Source organism: Pseudonaja textilis, chromosome 4 (assembly GCF_049901715.1).
Source record: "Pseudonaja textilis isolate UNSWEBS1 chromosome 4, rPseTex1.2, whole genome shotgun sequence".
NCBI classification, from domain to species: Eukaryota; Metazoa; Chordata; class Lepidosauria; order Squamata; family Elapidae; genus Pseudonaja; species Pseudonaja textilis.
Window position 1 is genome coordinate 19212348 of NC_141993.1, and position 18526 is coordinate 19230873.

The window sequence follows — 18526 nt, forward strand, 5'->3', positions numbered from 1 at the left end:
ATCAATGACAGGAGGTGTAGCAAACTGCCTTAGAATGAGCAAATGTTGAAGTGGTGGTTAGCCTTTGCCTTACAGAATTAACCATCAACAAAAAAAAGAGAATCAATTGTCACAGACCAGCATTTGATAGAGGAACATACAAAGCTTTGGGAAAGATATTCAGATGCTGTTTCTATCTGCAGAGATGAGAATCATGCAATTGTTTTCCCTCTGACGTTTTATGGAAATAAAAGCTGGACATATACACTGCACGTAGAGAAACAAACAATTGTTGCGGTATTTGACCATTTCTGGGGATCTTGTTCTGAGATTACTGATTTCAGTGAGACAGCACAAGTGAAGAATGAGGTTATTTTCACACAAACAAAATGGTCAGACTAACCTGGCAACTCTAATTCTAACCCTGACAATAGCAGCATGATTACCAAGCCACTAAATAGAATTAAAAATGCAGAACAATCCCAGCTGCTCTTCAATTGTGCATATGAATTTAAAATCAGATTCAAATTTTAAAAAATGAGAAAGTAGATCAGTACTGACAATCTGTAAACAAAGAGGTCAAGAATACCGAAAAAACGTATATATTGCTGCTTAAATATTGGATCTGACTTACTTTAACCGCTTCATTTATAAAATCATTTCAGATTGATTTATGATGTTGAGATTGAAATGTATGTTGTATTTTGAAAGCTGGCTTCGAAAGACAGCTATCTTGAAGGAAAGCTAAGAAATACATTTAATAACTCAATGAAACAAAGGAATATTCGGCATAAATTCCTAGCAGGAACAAGATTTCAATTATTGGCAGTATTCCTGGACAGGTTATTAATCATCCAATAAAGAACTGAATTTACGATGTTTCTTTTTATTATGTGATATTTCAATACAATTTAGACTCCAGAGAAATAAAAGGTTACTGCCCTAACTTCTCCTCTGACACAATCATTGCAGTCTTTTCATACCAGGAAAAAATCTTGTTTTCCGAATTGGTCAGGAGTCTGCCAGTTTTTAATGTTCCACTGCAATGGAGTTATTTTTTAAGTACAGAATATATTCTGCATTCTAACTTCCTCTTACAATAATAGGAGGTATGATCTTTCGTGTTATTTTAAAGGGTAATATTATAACTCAACCATCTCAATGGGAAGACTAATCTAGACAGAAGATACAGGAAAACGATATCATAAAAAAGAATATGGTACCTTCAGATATAAAATGTGGTAATTTCCATTTTAAAATTTTACATGCTTTTTAAAAGAGGCTGCTGTAGTCTCTCTTGTCCCTGTTGGAAAAGGATTATTAAACTTTTCCCAAAACCCCATTGATGGTGGGAGGGAAGGGAGGGAGCATCTTAAGGGTTTCATAACTTTCTCCCTTTCCTTCTCTCATAAAGCTTTCATTTGTGGCAAGAGATTCTGTGTAGACAAGTGGGAAATAAAAAACATGCAATAGTCTCCAACCACCAACAGTGACAAAAGAAAGGCAAAAACATTTTTATATGAGGAAAAACATGAGCAAATTCTGTATCAATCTGAAGGCCACTCAGTAGGTCAGTTGTTGGTAATGGGTCTAGATCAGGGGTCTTCAAACTTGACAGCTTTAAGACTTGTGGACTTCAAATCCCAGAATTCCTCCTCCAGTCATGTTAGCTCAGGAACTCTGGGAGTTGAAGTCCACAAGTCTTAAACTTGCCAAGTTTGAAGACCCTTGTTCTAGAACTATCATAAAAATTGAAGCTCCTTGCTGTGTTGTCTGAGTCTCTTGGGCGGTTATGCTTCTTGCAAGACTACGCCAAGGAATCTGACGCCTCTAAAGTTAGACGATATTCCAGCCTTAGAAGGGAATATGCAATCTGAATGAAAAGAAGGACCGGAGAGACATGATAGCAGTGTTCCAAAATCTCTGCCACAAAGAAGAGGGATTCAACTTGTTCTCCAAAACACCTGAAGGCAGGACAAGAAGCAATGGATGGAAATCAATCAAGGAGAGAGCCAACCTAGAACCAAGGAAAAATTTCCTGATTGTTAGAACAATTAATCAGTGGAATGATTTGCCTCTAGAAGTTATGAGTGCTCCATCACAGGAGGTTTTTAAGAAGAGATTGGACAACCATTTGTCTGAATATGTTATAGGGCCGTGATGGCAAACCTATGGCACGCATGCCACAGGTGGCACGCAGAGCCATTTGTGCGGGCACACGAGCCCCAGCCAAACTTACCTGCGCTGTGCATGCATGCGCCTCCCAGCTGATTTTCGGCCTGTTTGAAGCCATTTTCGCCCTCCCAGAAGCTCGAGGGAAGCCTCTGCAGCCTCGGGAGGCCGAAAAATGGGCCTTCCAGAAATACCAGAAGTGCCAAAATGGGGCCATTTTCAGGCTTGGTGGGTGTGGCAGGAGAAGGTTACTGCAAAATCCCATTTCCTCCCCACCCACTAATCTGCTTTCCAGTGCCGTTCTCCTATGCAGTGCAGGTAAGGGGGCGGAGCTGTTGCATGTGCATGTGCATGCGCAGGGAAAGCGGAGCGCATTGCATTGTGGGTGCCGGCACGTGCTTACTTTTGGCACACCACAACAAAATGGTTCACCATCACTGTTATAGGGCCTCCTGCTTGCGCAGGAGGTTGGACTAGAACAGGGGTCTCCAACCTCTGCAACTTTAAGACTTGTGGACTTCAAGTTCCAGAATTCCTCAGCCAGAAAAGCAAAGCAAAGTTGGCTGGGGAATTCTGGGAGTTGAAGTCTGCCAAAATTGCCATGGTTGGAGACCCCTGGATTAGAAGACCTCCACGTTTCTTTTTAAATGTTATTTTATTTCTATCTTTGAAACATTTGGAAAGGGATTTTTTTTCTAATGTTGGCACTGGCAAAAGGCAAAATGAAGCACCCCACACTCGATCCAGAAGTGCACAGCACAAGACTTATATTTCTGCTAAAGTCCAAGGATTCCTAATTTGGCGTAATGGCCCAAACCAAAACAAACCCCGATTTACAATCTGTGTGATATGGTTGTTAAGATGTTAGGGTAGGACTTGGGAGATCAAGCGCTAGTCCATTTTTAGCCTGGTAGCTTGCAGTCCTCATTAGGTTTGGGGGAAATCCTGAGGCAGAAAAGCTCATATCTGAACTCATGGAAGAAAAGTAGGCTGGAAATGCAAAAAGTGATAAAAATAATAAAACTGTGAGCTGAGTAAGGGAGGGAAACCATTGTCTTCCTTTATTTATGGACTGCCAGCTGGAGCTTGGCAGAGATTACGACATATTGGAGGCTCTATTTTCAGAGCTCATTAAATATCAGTAAAATAGCTCTGCCTGCAAAATCAAGGTCTTAGCTATGAACAAAAATACACAAATGTTATATACACTGCTGTCTGGATCTGTAAGAAAATTCATTTAAAATTTACCGAAGATGAATTTCAAAACCTGAACACATTTAACATGACTTATTAATCATTCCAAAAGAGTGAGGTTTAGATTGATCCAAATGAAAAATGATATCATGCAGATTCAAATGCTTCAAAACAGTTGTTTTTGAAATCATTTTGAAGGTCAGGCTTTCTAATAAGACATCTTGATTATTTGTACCGACAATACCAGAGAAATAAAGGCTCAGAAAGATGTTAATTGTGTATTGGTTTTAACAATCTATTACAATCAGGGACCTCAGTCACTTTAACAGGCTACAACGAACAACAAAAAGAGTTGTCATTTTGCTGTAATACATTAATGATCAAGTATTGGTTACTCATATAGCATAATGCTTTTCAACTGTCCATGAAAATTTTTGATTTGTTCTTATATATGATTCTCACAGACCCTTCATTTAGTGGCATGATGGCATATTTATACCCATTTAGTCATCAGGAGTTAAGCACACTAGAAAGCATCTTTATTTTTATCTGTTTTTAAATTAATTTGATTTATTGGTTTCACAGGGTCTCTGTAAAGTTCTCACTTTGTGATGGAACTAACATCAAAACTATGCTTGGATTTTTTTTTTAATAAAAAGCAAAAAAAAAAACCCAAGATTAAATTCATGTAGCTTCAATTGTACATACTTATTTCAGCTTCCTAAAACACTTCCAATGTTTTGCTTCTGAAAGTAAAGAAAATCCCTCTAATTGCAAAACTGCACATAAATAATAATTAAAGTTGATATTGTTTCAATATTATTTTGTGGTAATTGAGACAAATGATTAAAAGTTACATTTATTTCTTCCTCTTTGAATCTGTTCCCTTTGGTGGTATTTTTTTCCCTCTTGTCAGGAAATCAGTTTAACTAGCCATCTTTCTGCTAAAGCTTTTATTTTTCTCCCCCTTTGTAGATTTACCTCTGGGGACTCTCCCTCATTTAATATTAGAATATTTTTGGAGGTTTGGAAGTGTTTTTTTTTTGCAGTAGAAAAGCAGTTTAGGAAAACCTTAAAGCAACAGAAAAGCACATATGCATTGTTGTTAAGAGAGATGCAGTCTTTTTGGTTTTTTTGGTAGATATTTTATAGGTAATTGAAAAACAATCCCTCTGGTAGCAAAGACAGATATGTATTGATTGAACCCCAGAAGACAAGAACAAGAGGATGTTAGCTGTCTATTTGGAACCGTGTGCATCTTTTAAAATAGCCAAGGGGGCAATTCCTTAAAAAAAACACCAGACAATCCAACGACAATTTAGCAAGCTCACTAACAACTGGAAATCAGTTAGATGGAAAAGAAAGAGGAAATTAAAGGGTAGGGAGGAGAGAAAGGAAAAAAATGGGATTGCCAGCCAGCATTGCCAGAAGTAGCCTAACACACTTGGAAGGTGTGTTGAAGAAGACGGAAGTTGAAGAAGACGGCTTGACATAGAGACGGAATCCATGCCGCCATGGATCATGTACACACAGTACTCTTAAGAGCAGAGAACTGCATGAATTCGCCTTCTTAAAAATTATGTCAGAAAGGAAAAAAGAAACGAAAACTTGCCTGTTCAAATTCTTCCATATCCACTTCTCCATCACCATTTAGATCAAACATCTTGAAAGCGATTTCAAAGTTTCTCTGAGGAGCTAGAAAAAAAACATCCAGTACATTATAGGCATTACATTATAGAGTAATCAGAAAGCAGCAATAATGATTTAAGAGTGATATTACGGCTTAAAACTTTTCTTTAAAAAAAGTGTACTTGTTTTTGCAATATATTTCTTATGCCTCTCCAATGGGTGTTTTTATCTTCTTATCTTTGTTTCTGCAGCTTTGCTAATATGTATTATCTTAATAGTCCTCTTTAGCAATTTTCTTGCAAAAGTATATCCCTGGAATATCTTGAAATTATGAGCTCTGCAGGGCTATTTTTCTCCAGTGTCTGTATTATGTTTCATAATTTTATTTATGGGTCTAGGCACAAAATGTCTGTAATTTCTGTCCTCTCTAAGGAAATAGAATAGAGAAAGCCTAATTATAAATGGAGGATGCAATGGTAAACAAAAGTTTCAAATCTAAGCATGAATTTAAATGCAGGGTATTGTTATCAGGGCAGCACTGCATAAATTTTCGCAAAGACGAATTTGATGAAAAAAGTGGGACAATGAAAGGTTTTAATTAACCCATTTGCAACAAGAAGATTCTGTGTGAAAAATCAGAGAAATGACAATTTCATTTTAAGTACTATTTACTTGAAATCAAATCACTGTTTTCATTTGGAGTTACTTCTTATTAAATAGTGTGGCCTTAGGTAGCAATAGCAATAGCATTTAGACTTATATATCGCTTCACAGTGCTTTACAACCCTCTCTAAGCAGAGTCAGCCTATTGCCCCCAACAATCTGGGTCCTCATTTTACCCGACCTTGGAAAGATGAAGGCTGAGTCAATCTTGAGCTGGTGAGAACTGAACTGCCAAACTGCTGGCAGCCAGCAGTCAGCAGAAGCAGCCTGCAGTACTGCATTCTAACTACTATGCCACTGCAGCTCATACAGTAATTAAACTGTAACTAAAATTATAGGAAGATGAAAGACAGGTTATACCTCCAGCTTCGAAAAATATATTGGTAGACCCACACTGTAGCCCAGTGATGGCAAACTGATGACATGCATATCAAAAGTGATACACTACAATATTTTGGATGACATACCAACATTCATCAATACCTGACAACCACAGTGGTACCTTGGTATTCATTGGAAATTCATTCCAGAAGATGCAACAAATACTAAAACCAATGAGTACTGACTGTTCTGACCAAGGCTTCCTGAGACGGTAACAATCATACGCTGTTCTCAAAAACTTTGTTTTTATTTCAACGGCTGTGAATTATATGCATTCACAGCCCGTAATGAGTCCCAAACAGTTTATGAATAGTCCAACAGAAGTCTGCCACAGTCTTTCGGAATAAGACTAATAAGCACCCACCTTTATCTCCCTTGAAATGCTGCCGACGACTAAATTGCCAATTAGCTGTACAAGGCCAAACTGACAATTAAAAACGTGCGTACAAAATGTTTTATGACTGCCAGAATCCTGCCACAAACAGAGGACAAAGTCAACATGGAGCTTCAGATTTTAAACCGACCAGAACAAAGTTGTTTCCTGCAAAGGCTCATATCCCTTTGCTCCTCCTTTATGTTTTATGGGAGGGGCCAATCATCCCCAAACCTTACTCTGAGTTGCCCCTTTTGTCTTACAGTAACTGTTCTTGCTTTCTGGCAGCTCTGCACAAGTGCACACTGGGAACAGGCTCCCCCTGTTCCTCTGCCTCACTGATGTCACATTCTGGAGGCTACAGAGTCAGCACATAACTCTCAGATGGCCCTGGCCCCATCTCTGTGTCGGACGCAGATCCCTCATCTGAGCCCTCCCCAGACTCCAGGACTGGCCCATGTTCCTCCCCACTGTCCGACTCTGCTGGCCGCCGGCAGGCCACAACACTGAGAAAACCATGTGACTTACTGCATGACCTGCTATTTCAGCTGGAAGAAACAGAGAATCATGAAGCAGCTGATGTTAGCAAGTTCTTCCCTGGGCGTCGACTACCATGAGAAAAATAAGTGCTGGGATTTCTACTTCACAAAATTATCAAGAACTGAATTTGACAAGTTTTGGAGCAGTTGAGTGCTGAGGTATGACTGTATTCTCAAAAGCTCACCCCATTCTTATATTGGGGCTGCAGAAGCCATGTGACAATGAGGGGTGGATGGGTTTTCTTCTCGCACAACCCCTGAACTTTCTGGAAATTATACAAAGGGCCATGCTCTTGCGTGGCCCCTGCAGGCTCCAAAAATAAGTTTGTTTACTTGTTATTTCCATTTTGTAATTATTTGGTATTTCTCTATATAATACCTATTATCACAAAATTAGACTGCATTTTTTAAAGAAAACAAATGAATATGTAAAGTATTCCCTTTTGTTTGTGTGTGTGTATATGCGTATGTATCTGTGTGATATGCTGGAAGAGTCAAGTTAGGCATTTTCCAAATATGCGGAAAATGAGGTTCAGCATCATTGCCCTAGCCTATTCATGCGGACGTCTTTGATCTAAGACAGTTAATAAAACTTTTTCCCTCTTCTCCATCATTTTAAGCACTCAGGAAAATATTAATTAAAATCTAGTAGCTGCAATAATTACTGTACCAAAGAAATATCTCTGTAATTTTCAAGTTATGGCACTTTTTGCCAGGGAATGACTCAGAAGAAAGCTTCGTATCTATTAATATTCTGTTTGCTAGTTAATTTTGAATAGAGGCTGTTTATCTGTATTTTCATACCAAGTCTTCTCATAACTGTTGTCCCATTGCATCTTTGGTTTAGAGCAGGGGTGTCAAACTCAATGTCCGCGGGCTGGATGCAGCCTGCAAGGTGCTTAGATCTGGCCTGCAGGCCTGCCCTGAAAACAGTGAAGGACCAGCCTGTGGTACCTCTGCTACCAAAAATGGAGCTCCTCCTGAGTGTGACCACGTGTGACCCTCCTGGGCTGTTTTTGGCCGCAACAGCCCAGTGAAAACGGAGTTCTGTTCTCATCAAGCCTCCGTTTTTGGCTGCGATGGCCTCCTGCAGCCCTCTGCCAGTAAAAACGGAGTTCTGTTTCCACTGGCAGAGGGCTGCAGGAGGCCATCGCAGCCAAAAATGGAGGCTTGATGAGGGATGTTGAGCTGCCCATGCCCCCCTGGCCATGGCCCTTGCCCCCCCCAGGTCAAACCCAACCCTGATGCAGCCCTCAATGAAATCGAGTTTGACACCCCTGGTTTAGAGTCAGCCATTAGTTCAATTGTTTATTTACATCAATTGTTTATTTACAACAATTGTTTATTTACATCAATGACATTATATGGGAATTTCATTTGAGTGTAGTGTGATGTTTGTCTATTCATTCTGTAGAGGTGGTAAGGCTGGTTTGTCTTCAGTGCACTCGACACTCCACCCCAATAGTTTCAAGGAGAGGATTCACAACAGGTTCCATCTCGCCCTCAAGGTAATTAGACACCATTCACCTTCAGTAATAGCGAAGAATGACAAAAGTTCACCTTACTGTAAGAGCAATTACAGGTAGTCCTTGACATGCAACAGCAATTGAGCCCCAAACTTCTGTTGCTAAGCGAGACATTTTTTGTTAAGTGAATTTAACCCCACTGTACGATCTTTCTTGCCACAGTTGTTAAGTTAGTAAGTTGTTAAGTTAGTAACATGGTTATTAAGTAAATTTGGCTTCCCCATTGACTTTGCTTGTCAGAGGTTCTCAAAAGGTCATCATGAATCAGGTATAAGGTAAATATGAACCGGTTGCCAACCATTTGAATTTCAGTGCTATTGTAACTTTGAAACAGAGGTGGTATTCAGCAGGTTGATCAGTTCTGGAGAACTGGTAGCAAAAATTTTGAGTAGTTCCGAGAACCGGCAAATACCACCTCTGACTGACCTCGCCCCCATTTATTCTCTGCCACCTGAGTCCCAGCTGATCGGCTGGGTCTTCTTTTGTTGCCCTGCACAGGAGAACGGAGCTGGAAAGCAGGTTAGTGGAGTGGGGAGGGAATGGGGATTTTGTAGTATCCTTCCCCCAGAAATGGGGCGGGAATGGAGATTTTACAGTACCCTTCCCCTGCCATGCCCACCAAGCCACACCATGCTCATCAAACCAGTATCCCACCACTGCTTTCAATGGTCGCTAAATGAACTGTTATAAGTTGAGGACTACCTATACCTTAAAAAAAAAACCTCTCCATCTTTTGAGTGACTGTACTTCCAGTCCCCCATGTCTCATTAATATTTTACATGAAACATGAAAAGAATAGGTTCAATACAGTTCCCACATCAATCACAAGAAGACAATATGGAGTATATTTGCCTTTAAACTTCGACACTCAAGCCCTTCATATTCTTTACAAATTTGAACTGCCTAGAGGCACAGCCTCTGAGCCTCGTAACATTTTCTGGTGCTCATCAAAAAAATGTCTAAATGGAATTTTAGCAAATGTATACTATTCTGCAATAAGAACTAAACTGAAAATGCCATTGATAGTAGAAGTCCTTTCAAATGTTTTAATATTCTTATCATGTGCTGCAGAATGAGAATATTAGGCTTCCGAAACCTTAAAAAGAATTTAAATGAACTGAAATGTTTTCCTTAGATACCCCTCATTATACTATTAATCATATTATTTTCTCTCTTGTTCTCCCCTCCCCAATTAATACATTATATGCAAAATCAGGCACTATAATTATTCTGTGTAATATAGGGTTTTTTTTCCCTTATTTCTTTTCTCTTATTGGGAGGGCACAGGAAATATATCTCCCTGTGGAACATGCATCTTCAGACACTACTGGAATTCAACGATGCGAATGCAGAACAGTATTCATTCATATGCAGTAGAAGCCAACGTGGTGTAAGAAATATATAGCTTTCTCCAAAATGTTCGATGCTGATTCCATTTCTAGTAGCCTATTACTAAACCATTGTCATAGCTTCCCCAGAGCATCCAAGGAAATACAGCTTGAGATAGTACAGAGAACTCTCAAAGGATTTTCCCTGCCAACACACACCATATATTTGCATTACAGAACTGCTGTTCTCAGGGCTTCTAAGAAATTAAACTAAGGTACATTTGAAATGTAGGTATGTTCAGATATATTACTATTTGTTTAAAGTCTAAAGTCCCCTACATCCTTTTCAGGGTTTGCATGCAGTATGTTAGGATTGTGATTTTACTTTACTCTGTTTATAACAATAAAAACTGCTGGTCACCTTCTACCGCTGTACCATAGAGAGTATCTAACCTACTGCAACTCCGTATGTCTTGCCAATTGCACAGGGGCAGATAGGAAAGCACTCCAGAGGGTTAACATCATTGCCCAGATCATTGGTTGCCCTCTCCCCTCTTTGGAAGAGCTTTATATCTCCCGTTGCCTTAAAAAAGTTCAAAATATTCTCAAAGATCCATCTCATCCTGGTACCCTTTTTTTGAACTATTACCATCTGGCAGACGGTACAGGATAATAAAACCAAGCACAAATAGGCTGAAAAACAAGTTCTATCCCGGGGCAGTAGCTCTGTTGAATTCTGCTGTATAGTGCAGTGTTGGTGCGGTGTCAGGGGTTTTCGGTTCAATGTGTGGAGGGTGAAGGATGTGTGTTTGTGTTTATTTTCATGGTCATGAAGATGGTGTTTGATTTCGTTGTACAAGGTGCAATGACAATAAACTAAACTAAATGTAGGAACCTAGTATGTTTCCACTATGAGACCTCTCATGGACTGACTTAGGTCTCTCATCCGTTGTTTCTTTCCCCGTTGATACTACCATTTTGGAAGTATGTCTATGAATATTCTCAATCATCCAGATCAGGGGTCCTCCAACTTGGCAACTTGAAGACTTGCGATTCGGGAGTAAAACTGGGAGGTGATTGCCCCTCCCATAAGGGATAAAAGTCAGACCTCAATGATGAAGAGCTTTGCAGGAAGCAAAGTAGTTCGATAGATTCCGAGTCCTCCTTGAAGCTGTGTGTACTCTGGTTGTTTTTTTCTGGTACTTCGGTTGGTTTCTGTTATAATTAATTTGGATACTTCTGTTTTTGGCAGCATTCCACAGCACTGAAAAGCGTGTGCTTATCTTGGGGAACTGTTTATGATTAGTTCTGGCTGGGAATGACAGTAATTCCCAGCATTGCAATAAAATAGGTTTTGCTTTTAAAATAAGTTTGTGTTTAATTACATTTGATGAAGCCTGGGTCAGAACACTAATGTCCATACGTGCTTTTTCAACAGGCACCTGGCCTTTCTCTGTTTTTCCTTGCAAACGTTTCACTTCTCATCCAAGAAGCTTCTTCAGTCCTGAACTGAAATGTCTCCAAAGAAAAACAAAGAAAGTCCAGTCGCCTTTTGAAAAAGCATCTTTGGGACAACCAGGACCTGGACGACTGAGAATCTCCACAGACTTGGTAGCTGGTGGCAGTGTTTGCAGTAGGTGGAGATTGATTGCAAAGCTGAGGAAGATGATAGTATAAACATGGACACGGGACCAGAAATTGCTCAACCAGTAGCTCCTGGCAATTTTACAGCATAATGGTGTAGGGGAGGGAGGGAGGGAGTTGAGAGGTTAAGAAATGTAAAAACTAACTAACTGACTAACTGACTGACTAACTGTCAGGCTCAAGCATGGATTTAGAGAGAGAGTCAGGAAGTGAGGGGAGCTGAATGTCAACTAAAAAGACTCTCCTTTAGTCTTTTTAGCTGCCGGAAAAAGGGAGTGGGGGAAAACAAGGCATTCTTGAAATGCCTAGATAATCACCTCGGTAGCCCAAAGTTGTCTGAGCATAAGGTTATTGGAGGTAATTGGTCATTTTGTATACACATTTTATAGTTGACACTAACTACATATTTGATCTAAACCAAGAGTGTCAAACTTGATTTCATTGAGGGCCGCATCAGAGTTGTGTTTGGCGTGGCCGGGGTGCGTGTAGCCATCTTGACATCACTCGTGTTGGGGGCGCATGTGGTACCGAGTGCTCTGCTAGCAAAAACAAGCTCCCGAGCTCCCTTTTCATTTGGGACAGCCTCCTGCAACTCTCTGCCATCAAAAACAGAGCTTGGAAGGGTTAGAGTTAGGGACATGGGATCACCTTTTGTGACTTTATGACAAGCAAAGTCAACGGGGAAGCCAGATTCACTTAACAACCAAGTTATTAACTTAACAACTGAAGTGACTGACTTAACAACTGTGGCAGGAAAGGTCGTAACGTGAGGCAAAATTCACTTGACGCCTTGCTTAGCAACAGAAACTGTGATCGTAGGTCAAGGACTACCAGTATATACCAAGTTTCACAAAGGGAGTTAAGAAAGCATTCCAGAATAAAGAAAGCTGTTTTGTACAAATTGACAAATGACAGATTCCATCTCTGTCTCAGGTTAGAGTCCTCCACCATTAAAATATTTATTCATGGGACAATAGTATTCCTTCCACAGAAGATAAAAACAGCATTGTGTTGTAAATATGCAAGAAATAGGAAAAGGCAGGATAAGCAAGATAAGCAATCGGTGAAGGTAGCTGAATTTAAAATAGCTATGTGCTTGAAAATACACATAGAAACAATATGTAGGAGGCACATGGATTATTTCTTATCATGACTCTACAACCATGAGATATTAAGTACCTTGTTATAACAAAAATATTGTTGCATTCCTTTAAAGCAGAGCTAAGCTAATGCTCAAATGACTGTGTTCAATTTTCAGTGAGAATTCATGGCAATGGAGATTTATTCCTGTCTCCATAACACGAAGATTAGATGAATAAATATGGAAAGTGCTTTTGCTAGGTATCTCTAGAAGATCTTGTATAAAAATTTATGTAGCTGAAGGTTGAGTGAATTCTTGACTACTTATATTATTGGGCGGGTACCATGTATTTCCTAGTACAATAGCTACGTGCATCTTTATCTATTCACAGAGCATATCCCAGGCAAATAACTTGAAGAGAAAAAAAATTGAGATCACAGAAATTTATAAAATACTGTAGGAGAAGAGCAGGCAGAGTTAGGGGAGCGGAGTTAAACACATCATCAGTTAGAATCCTTGTGCTCCCACAAATGCTCCAAGTCCAACCACTTCTGATCCTTATCAAGTAGCAAGTTTAGTTGACCAGATTCTTGTGTATAGGCTTGAATAAATCTTCTATGCTGCAGCCTTACAAAGGATCCTGATTTTTTGTGCCTGACATTATCTTTTCTAACATACTGTAGTGTTTACAAATTTAATCTACCGAGTTTAACCCTGCCTCAAAGACACATATGAAAGTCCTTATTTGGTTGGGAGTGGAACAGAAGGAAGTTCTTGACGGTTTCAAGGAAAACCCAGTAAGAAATCCAAATCCTTTACTACTCCTGGTGTTTGCAAGGAAACATCTTTCTCTTGATTTGAAGTTGCTGAGATGACGTGCAGATTTCTAACGTAATTCTATTGAGAATGTGGTTGATACATGTTAAGGGAAATAGATTGATGGGATGTCTACCATGTCCTGGGTCTGCATCAAGAAGGCAACTCCCCAAGGAAATTCTTTCATAGCATGAAAGATGTCCGGAGAAAAAGATGTACATGGGAGAAAAGGGAAATACCTGGCAACTTTAGATAGAAGGTATCTTCAATGGAAGGTGACATGGATGGAAGAGAAGGAAAGATTCCCTAGTGTCTATTGCTGTTTTCCCAACCCTGACATATTCAGAGGCAGCCGGGACTTTTTGTGATATTGAACAGATTGAGATCTTTTTTATGGCTGTAGTAGTAGCAGTATCAAATATCAATTATCATGCCAGTAGCAGAAATAAGGGAATGGGGTAAGGTAGTTATTTAGCATTCTTGCAGCCTTACACCTCTTGTAAGAAAAATGATTATGAGGATGCACAGAGGTAACACCTTAAAATATAGGCCAAGAGTAGGGGTAAATTTACTTGGGATGCGGTGGCTCAGTGGCTAAGATGCTATGCTTGTCAATCAGAAAGGTCCTCAGTTCAGCGGTTCGAATCCCTAGCACCACATAATGGAGTGAGCTCCCGTTACTTGTCCCAGCTTCTGCCAACCTAGCAGTTCGAAAGCATGTAAAAATGCAAGTAGAAAAATAGGGACCACTTTGGTGGGAAGGTAACAGTGTTTCATGCTCTGGCTCTTTGGCTTTGTAACAGATATGAGCATCTAGAAAGCCAGAAACGACTAGCACGTATGTGCGAGGGGAACCTTTGGGGTAAATTTAAGGTGTAACAACTACAAGATTGAAAGGATCCATTTGGTCTCCTTACACCAGGGGTCCCCAACCTCCAGTTTGTGGATCGGTACCGGGCTGTGATATGCCAGAAACCCCATCCGCGGGATACAGGCAGCATGCAAAACCATGCCCCCTCTGGTCCACAGAAAAACCTCTCTCCACAGAACTGATCCCTGGTGCCCAAAAGGTTGGGAGCCACTGCTTTGTACCCACCATCCCAGCTCCCCAAAAGGAGAAATCCTGTCTTTGAACATTCCAATGGTAATATGACATCTATGATGGCACTCATAAGTCTCTGAAAAGCAGAGATTAAACAATAATTAAAAAAATAAATTCTGCAGGCTTTTGGCTTCCCCCAACTTGGTATCACATTGCCCAGGAAAATGGAGGTTGATTTTTCATGTGGTTGAAGGGTGTTAGGTATTTTATATATTGTGCCACACCTTAATACGGGCTTTGAATGTCTTTGATTCATATTATCATACAAACAATAACAATAATTGTGAAGATTATTATTTTATGAGTGAAATGGCAAATCTCACAATATGCACCAGGCTATGTAGGAAGAAAAGGCTACTAGATAAAATTAGGTTACCTAGAGGAACTATTTTTCTTAACTTTGTCATCATTATCACCCCAGTAACATTTGAAAAACCTATGTGTCCACCAGGGGTGGGATTCAACTGGGGTTACTACCAACTAGGTGACTACAGTGCACGCGTGTGTAAAAAAACCTTCAGCTGTGCCGCCTGGACAGCTGAAAAGCACTGCGTATGGGTGTGCAGCATTTGAAAAGCCACTTTTTTCCTGTTTTTTCAACCTCAGCTGTGCCGCGCAAAGCAGCTGAGATTGAAAAAACAGGAAATAATGGACAGGTAAGAGCCTGGGCGGGCAGGTGGGCCAAACAGCAGCAAACACAGAACAGGTTCAGTGTCTGCAGCTCTTCAGAGCTACTGGTTCTATAGAACCAGGCAGAACCGGTAGCATCCCACCACTGTCATCCCCTAATGCTATGTTAAAAATCCTACCTCCACAATAATTAGTGAATGTCCAAATAATGCATTTGTGGGTATCTGGTTCTCAATTTTGATTAAAAAAAAAAGAAATACATTAGAAATCCACAAAATAGTGCAATTTTATATTTATTTATACTTATATGTATATGCAGGGCAGTTTACTATAATTTTAAATATTTATATTCAAATTATATTAAAAAACAATGATGTGCATATAGATTCTAGATTCAGTTTTTACTAAAACTGAAAATAAAGGTTAATGATAGATGAGATTCTATGGACATGTGCTTAGAAATATATCCCACCACTCTCAAGAGTAATTCAATAGTATGATTAGGATATAGCCTAAATAGAACAAATACAAACATTTCAATTACATATTAATCCCAATAAGAAAAAGATCATCCAACGCTCTACTAATTTTTAAAAAATGAATTCAATAAACTTCTTATAGGCACCTTGATTCCATGTTATAATTTCAACTACGTTGTTAAACAAGAATACCTAGGGGATTTCTTAATGCAACCAAGCGTAAGTGCCATGCCCCCAATTGTTCATACTATTGCCAAACATTTCCAATTGTACCTGATTCTGGCTTCTTTCTGCTACACTTGAAAGATTTGGTGCTACAGAAACTTCTATCTGCGAGTGGTGATAATTGCTGCAGAAGCAGCAGAAAATTTCGTGCTGTCTCTACTCGAGTGGTTTAAGCAGCCATTCTTTTTTTAGATGTGGTAGCAGGGCAGCAGGACTTACTGAAGTAAACACAGTAGGAATACCCACTATACCTGTAGGATACCAGAGCAACCACATGAGAAACTTGAGGTTCCGGCTGAAGAGACTATTTACAGCTCAAGAGTTGAATTGTGAGGTCCTTGGTGCTTGATTGTTTTCTTGCAAACATTTCTTGCAAACTAGGTAACATCATCAATGCTGTTCAGCAGTAATGAGCACAGACTGAGCAGCTGTGATGTTAGTGCTCAGTAATGAAATGTCTTCAAGAAAACAACCAAGTTCAGAGAGCACCAAGGACCCCACAGCCTTGAAATTGTTGTGTATGTGATGGGTGGAAGGTAGAAAGGGGCTGTTCCTCCCTCCACTCTCAAGTATAACATTGAGTAGATGGGACCTGGCACTTAGTCATTGGCCAACAGCTAAGCACAAATTGGCTAAGACACCTTTGCTTGCTTATTTTTCAGGGAAGGAGACTTTCTGATTGAAGTCTAGTTTTCAGGAAACACTACAGACTTTTACAGAGGTACCCCCTAGCATTTTGCTGACTTTAATAATGAGAAAAGCTTGCTCTAGCCCAGTTCCATTTCAAAAGTGAAATGAAGACTTGAATGACGGAAAACTGGCCAACTGGAACTGCCCTCAATTGTACAGGATGCTATTCTCTGAAAGTGTAGAAGAGGCTTATGCCTCTAATATGCTGGATATATTTTGTTTAAATTCATCAGACTTTAGTGTGATACTTCTCCATGGCCAGTGTTTTAAATATGGTCTGACATGATTTGGAAAATATTTTGGCCATCCTGAGTTTGATCAACCCTCTGCTCACAATTAAGCTTTGAAGATCTTGAACTACGCCGCCTACGGTTGGACTTAAGCATAGTACACAAAATTATCTGCTACAATGCCCTACCAGTCAATAACTACTTCAGCTTCAACCGCAACAATACAAGAGCACACAATAGATACAAACTCAATGTTAACCACTCCAAACTTGACTGCAGAAAGAACGACTTCAGCAACAGAGTGGTCAATGCCTGGAATGCACTACCTGACTCTGCAGTCACATCCTCAAACCCCCACTCCTTCAACCTCAAACTATCCACTATTGACCTCACCCCATTCCTAAGAGGTCTATAAGGGGCATACATAAGGGCACCATTGTGCCTTCCATCCCTGTCCTATTGTCCCCATTTAATCGTACCTGTTTTTTGTATTCTTACTCATGTTTATACTTATACCTATTATCTTGTAAGTGATTGACAAATACAAATAAAATAAACTATACATTATCAATGTTATATTTCAAGCATATATTATAAGCAAAATGTTAAGTACTTAAACGTAGACTTTTAAAAAAAAGGAAACATGAAATTACTTGACTATTCAGAGGGACGCTAATTAAGAATATAAACTTGTTTCTCCAAAAGACAGATAACAGGCAACATACAAATGAATGGACGGGTATTCTCTTTCAGCATTACTTTATTAGTTGACAAGCCTGGGGGGGGGGGAAACTCTGAAAACCTAAGGACTATGATTTCCATAAGTAACACGATTGGATACTGTACAGCAGTTTGCCCCAACTTGGCAATCTTCAGAAGGATGGGACCTCCAACCACCTCATCTGGCAAGACTCATCATGCTGAATATGATGAAAAATGATACATTAGAAAGAGTTGTTTTGTGTAAAAGAAACCGCTATTCTAGATTTGTTTTGTGAATATCTCAGGATAGCATTCCCTTCATGGCATGGGTCCAGTTTACTTGAGGGTGTCATGATTCCTGCGATTGTCCTAACTAAATCATGAGCCTCGAGCCAAGCTTCAAAAGAACCCAGAAGATTTATTAGGAGCAACAGGTCCGGCATTAGCCTGCATGAAACCAACTCTGGCATATGTAATTTACAGTCAACTGTGACCCTGTTTCGCCTCTCCCCCATGGGTATATCATAAAGCAGATTCTCCAGTGAAGCACCTTCACAGCCTACGGTGTCATCAATCACATTCTCCAATTAAGGATTTTCATGGGCAGAAAGTCCGGTAGCTTAGTTATAATATTTGTAAGATAAGTATGGAATGTACTTCTGGTTTTAAACTGCTACCCTGCTCCTTCAGATTTCTCCCCCCCATTTATGGCAACTCTAAAACAAGCACAGGAATGCTTTATGAGTTGACAGAGGGACTGCCTCACTCAGTGGGATTGGTGCGTCCCATCCATGCTGGCAGAAGAGGCATGTAGCACGTCCCATCTGCCCAAGTATTCCGGCTGGCAGGGTACTGGGGGAGGGCCTGCTCTGCTGTTGCCCCTGCTCTCTGGAACTGTTCTGACCCAACCGGGTTCCCAAAGAGCAAACCCAGACAAAGGCAGCAGCCCCCACCTTTTAAGGTTTAATAACGAATTCTGTTCTGAAGGCTGCTTTCCACTAATTAGCTCTGACAAGGAAGAGCTTTGCCAAGTTGTTCGTCAAGGCTGCCAAAAACCCAGAGATAAGAACTAATTTACAAGATTCTCCAAACACAAACTAAGATGTCCACCAGTTGAGCTTCAGAGCTTCTTTGCTGTCTTCA

At 40.0% G+C, this 18526-nt stretch overlaps 1 protein-coding gene across 1 annotated transcript in view; it reads right to left on the minus strand.

Annotated features, from left to right (window-relative positions):
- The window catches only part of MICU1 (mitochondrial calcium uptake 1), a 159764-nt gene that overhangs the window by 57519 nt on the left and 83719 nt on the right, over positions 1 to 18526 (minus strand). The window contains exon 7 of the mRNA XM_026713477.2: positions 4958 to 5040. Coding sequence (XP_026569262.1) covers positions 4958 to 5040 — 83 coding nt within the window. The remainder of the gene's footprint in view (positions 1 to 4957; positions 5041 to 18526) is intronic.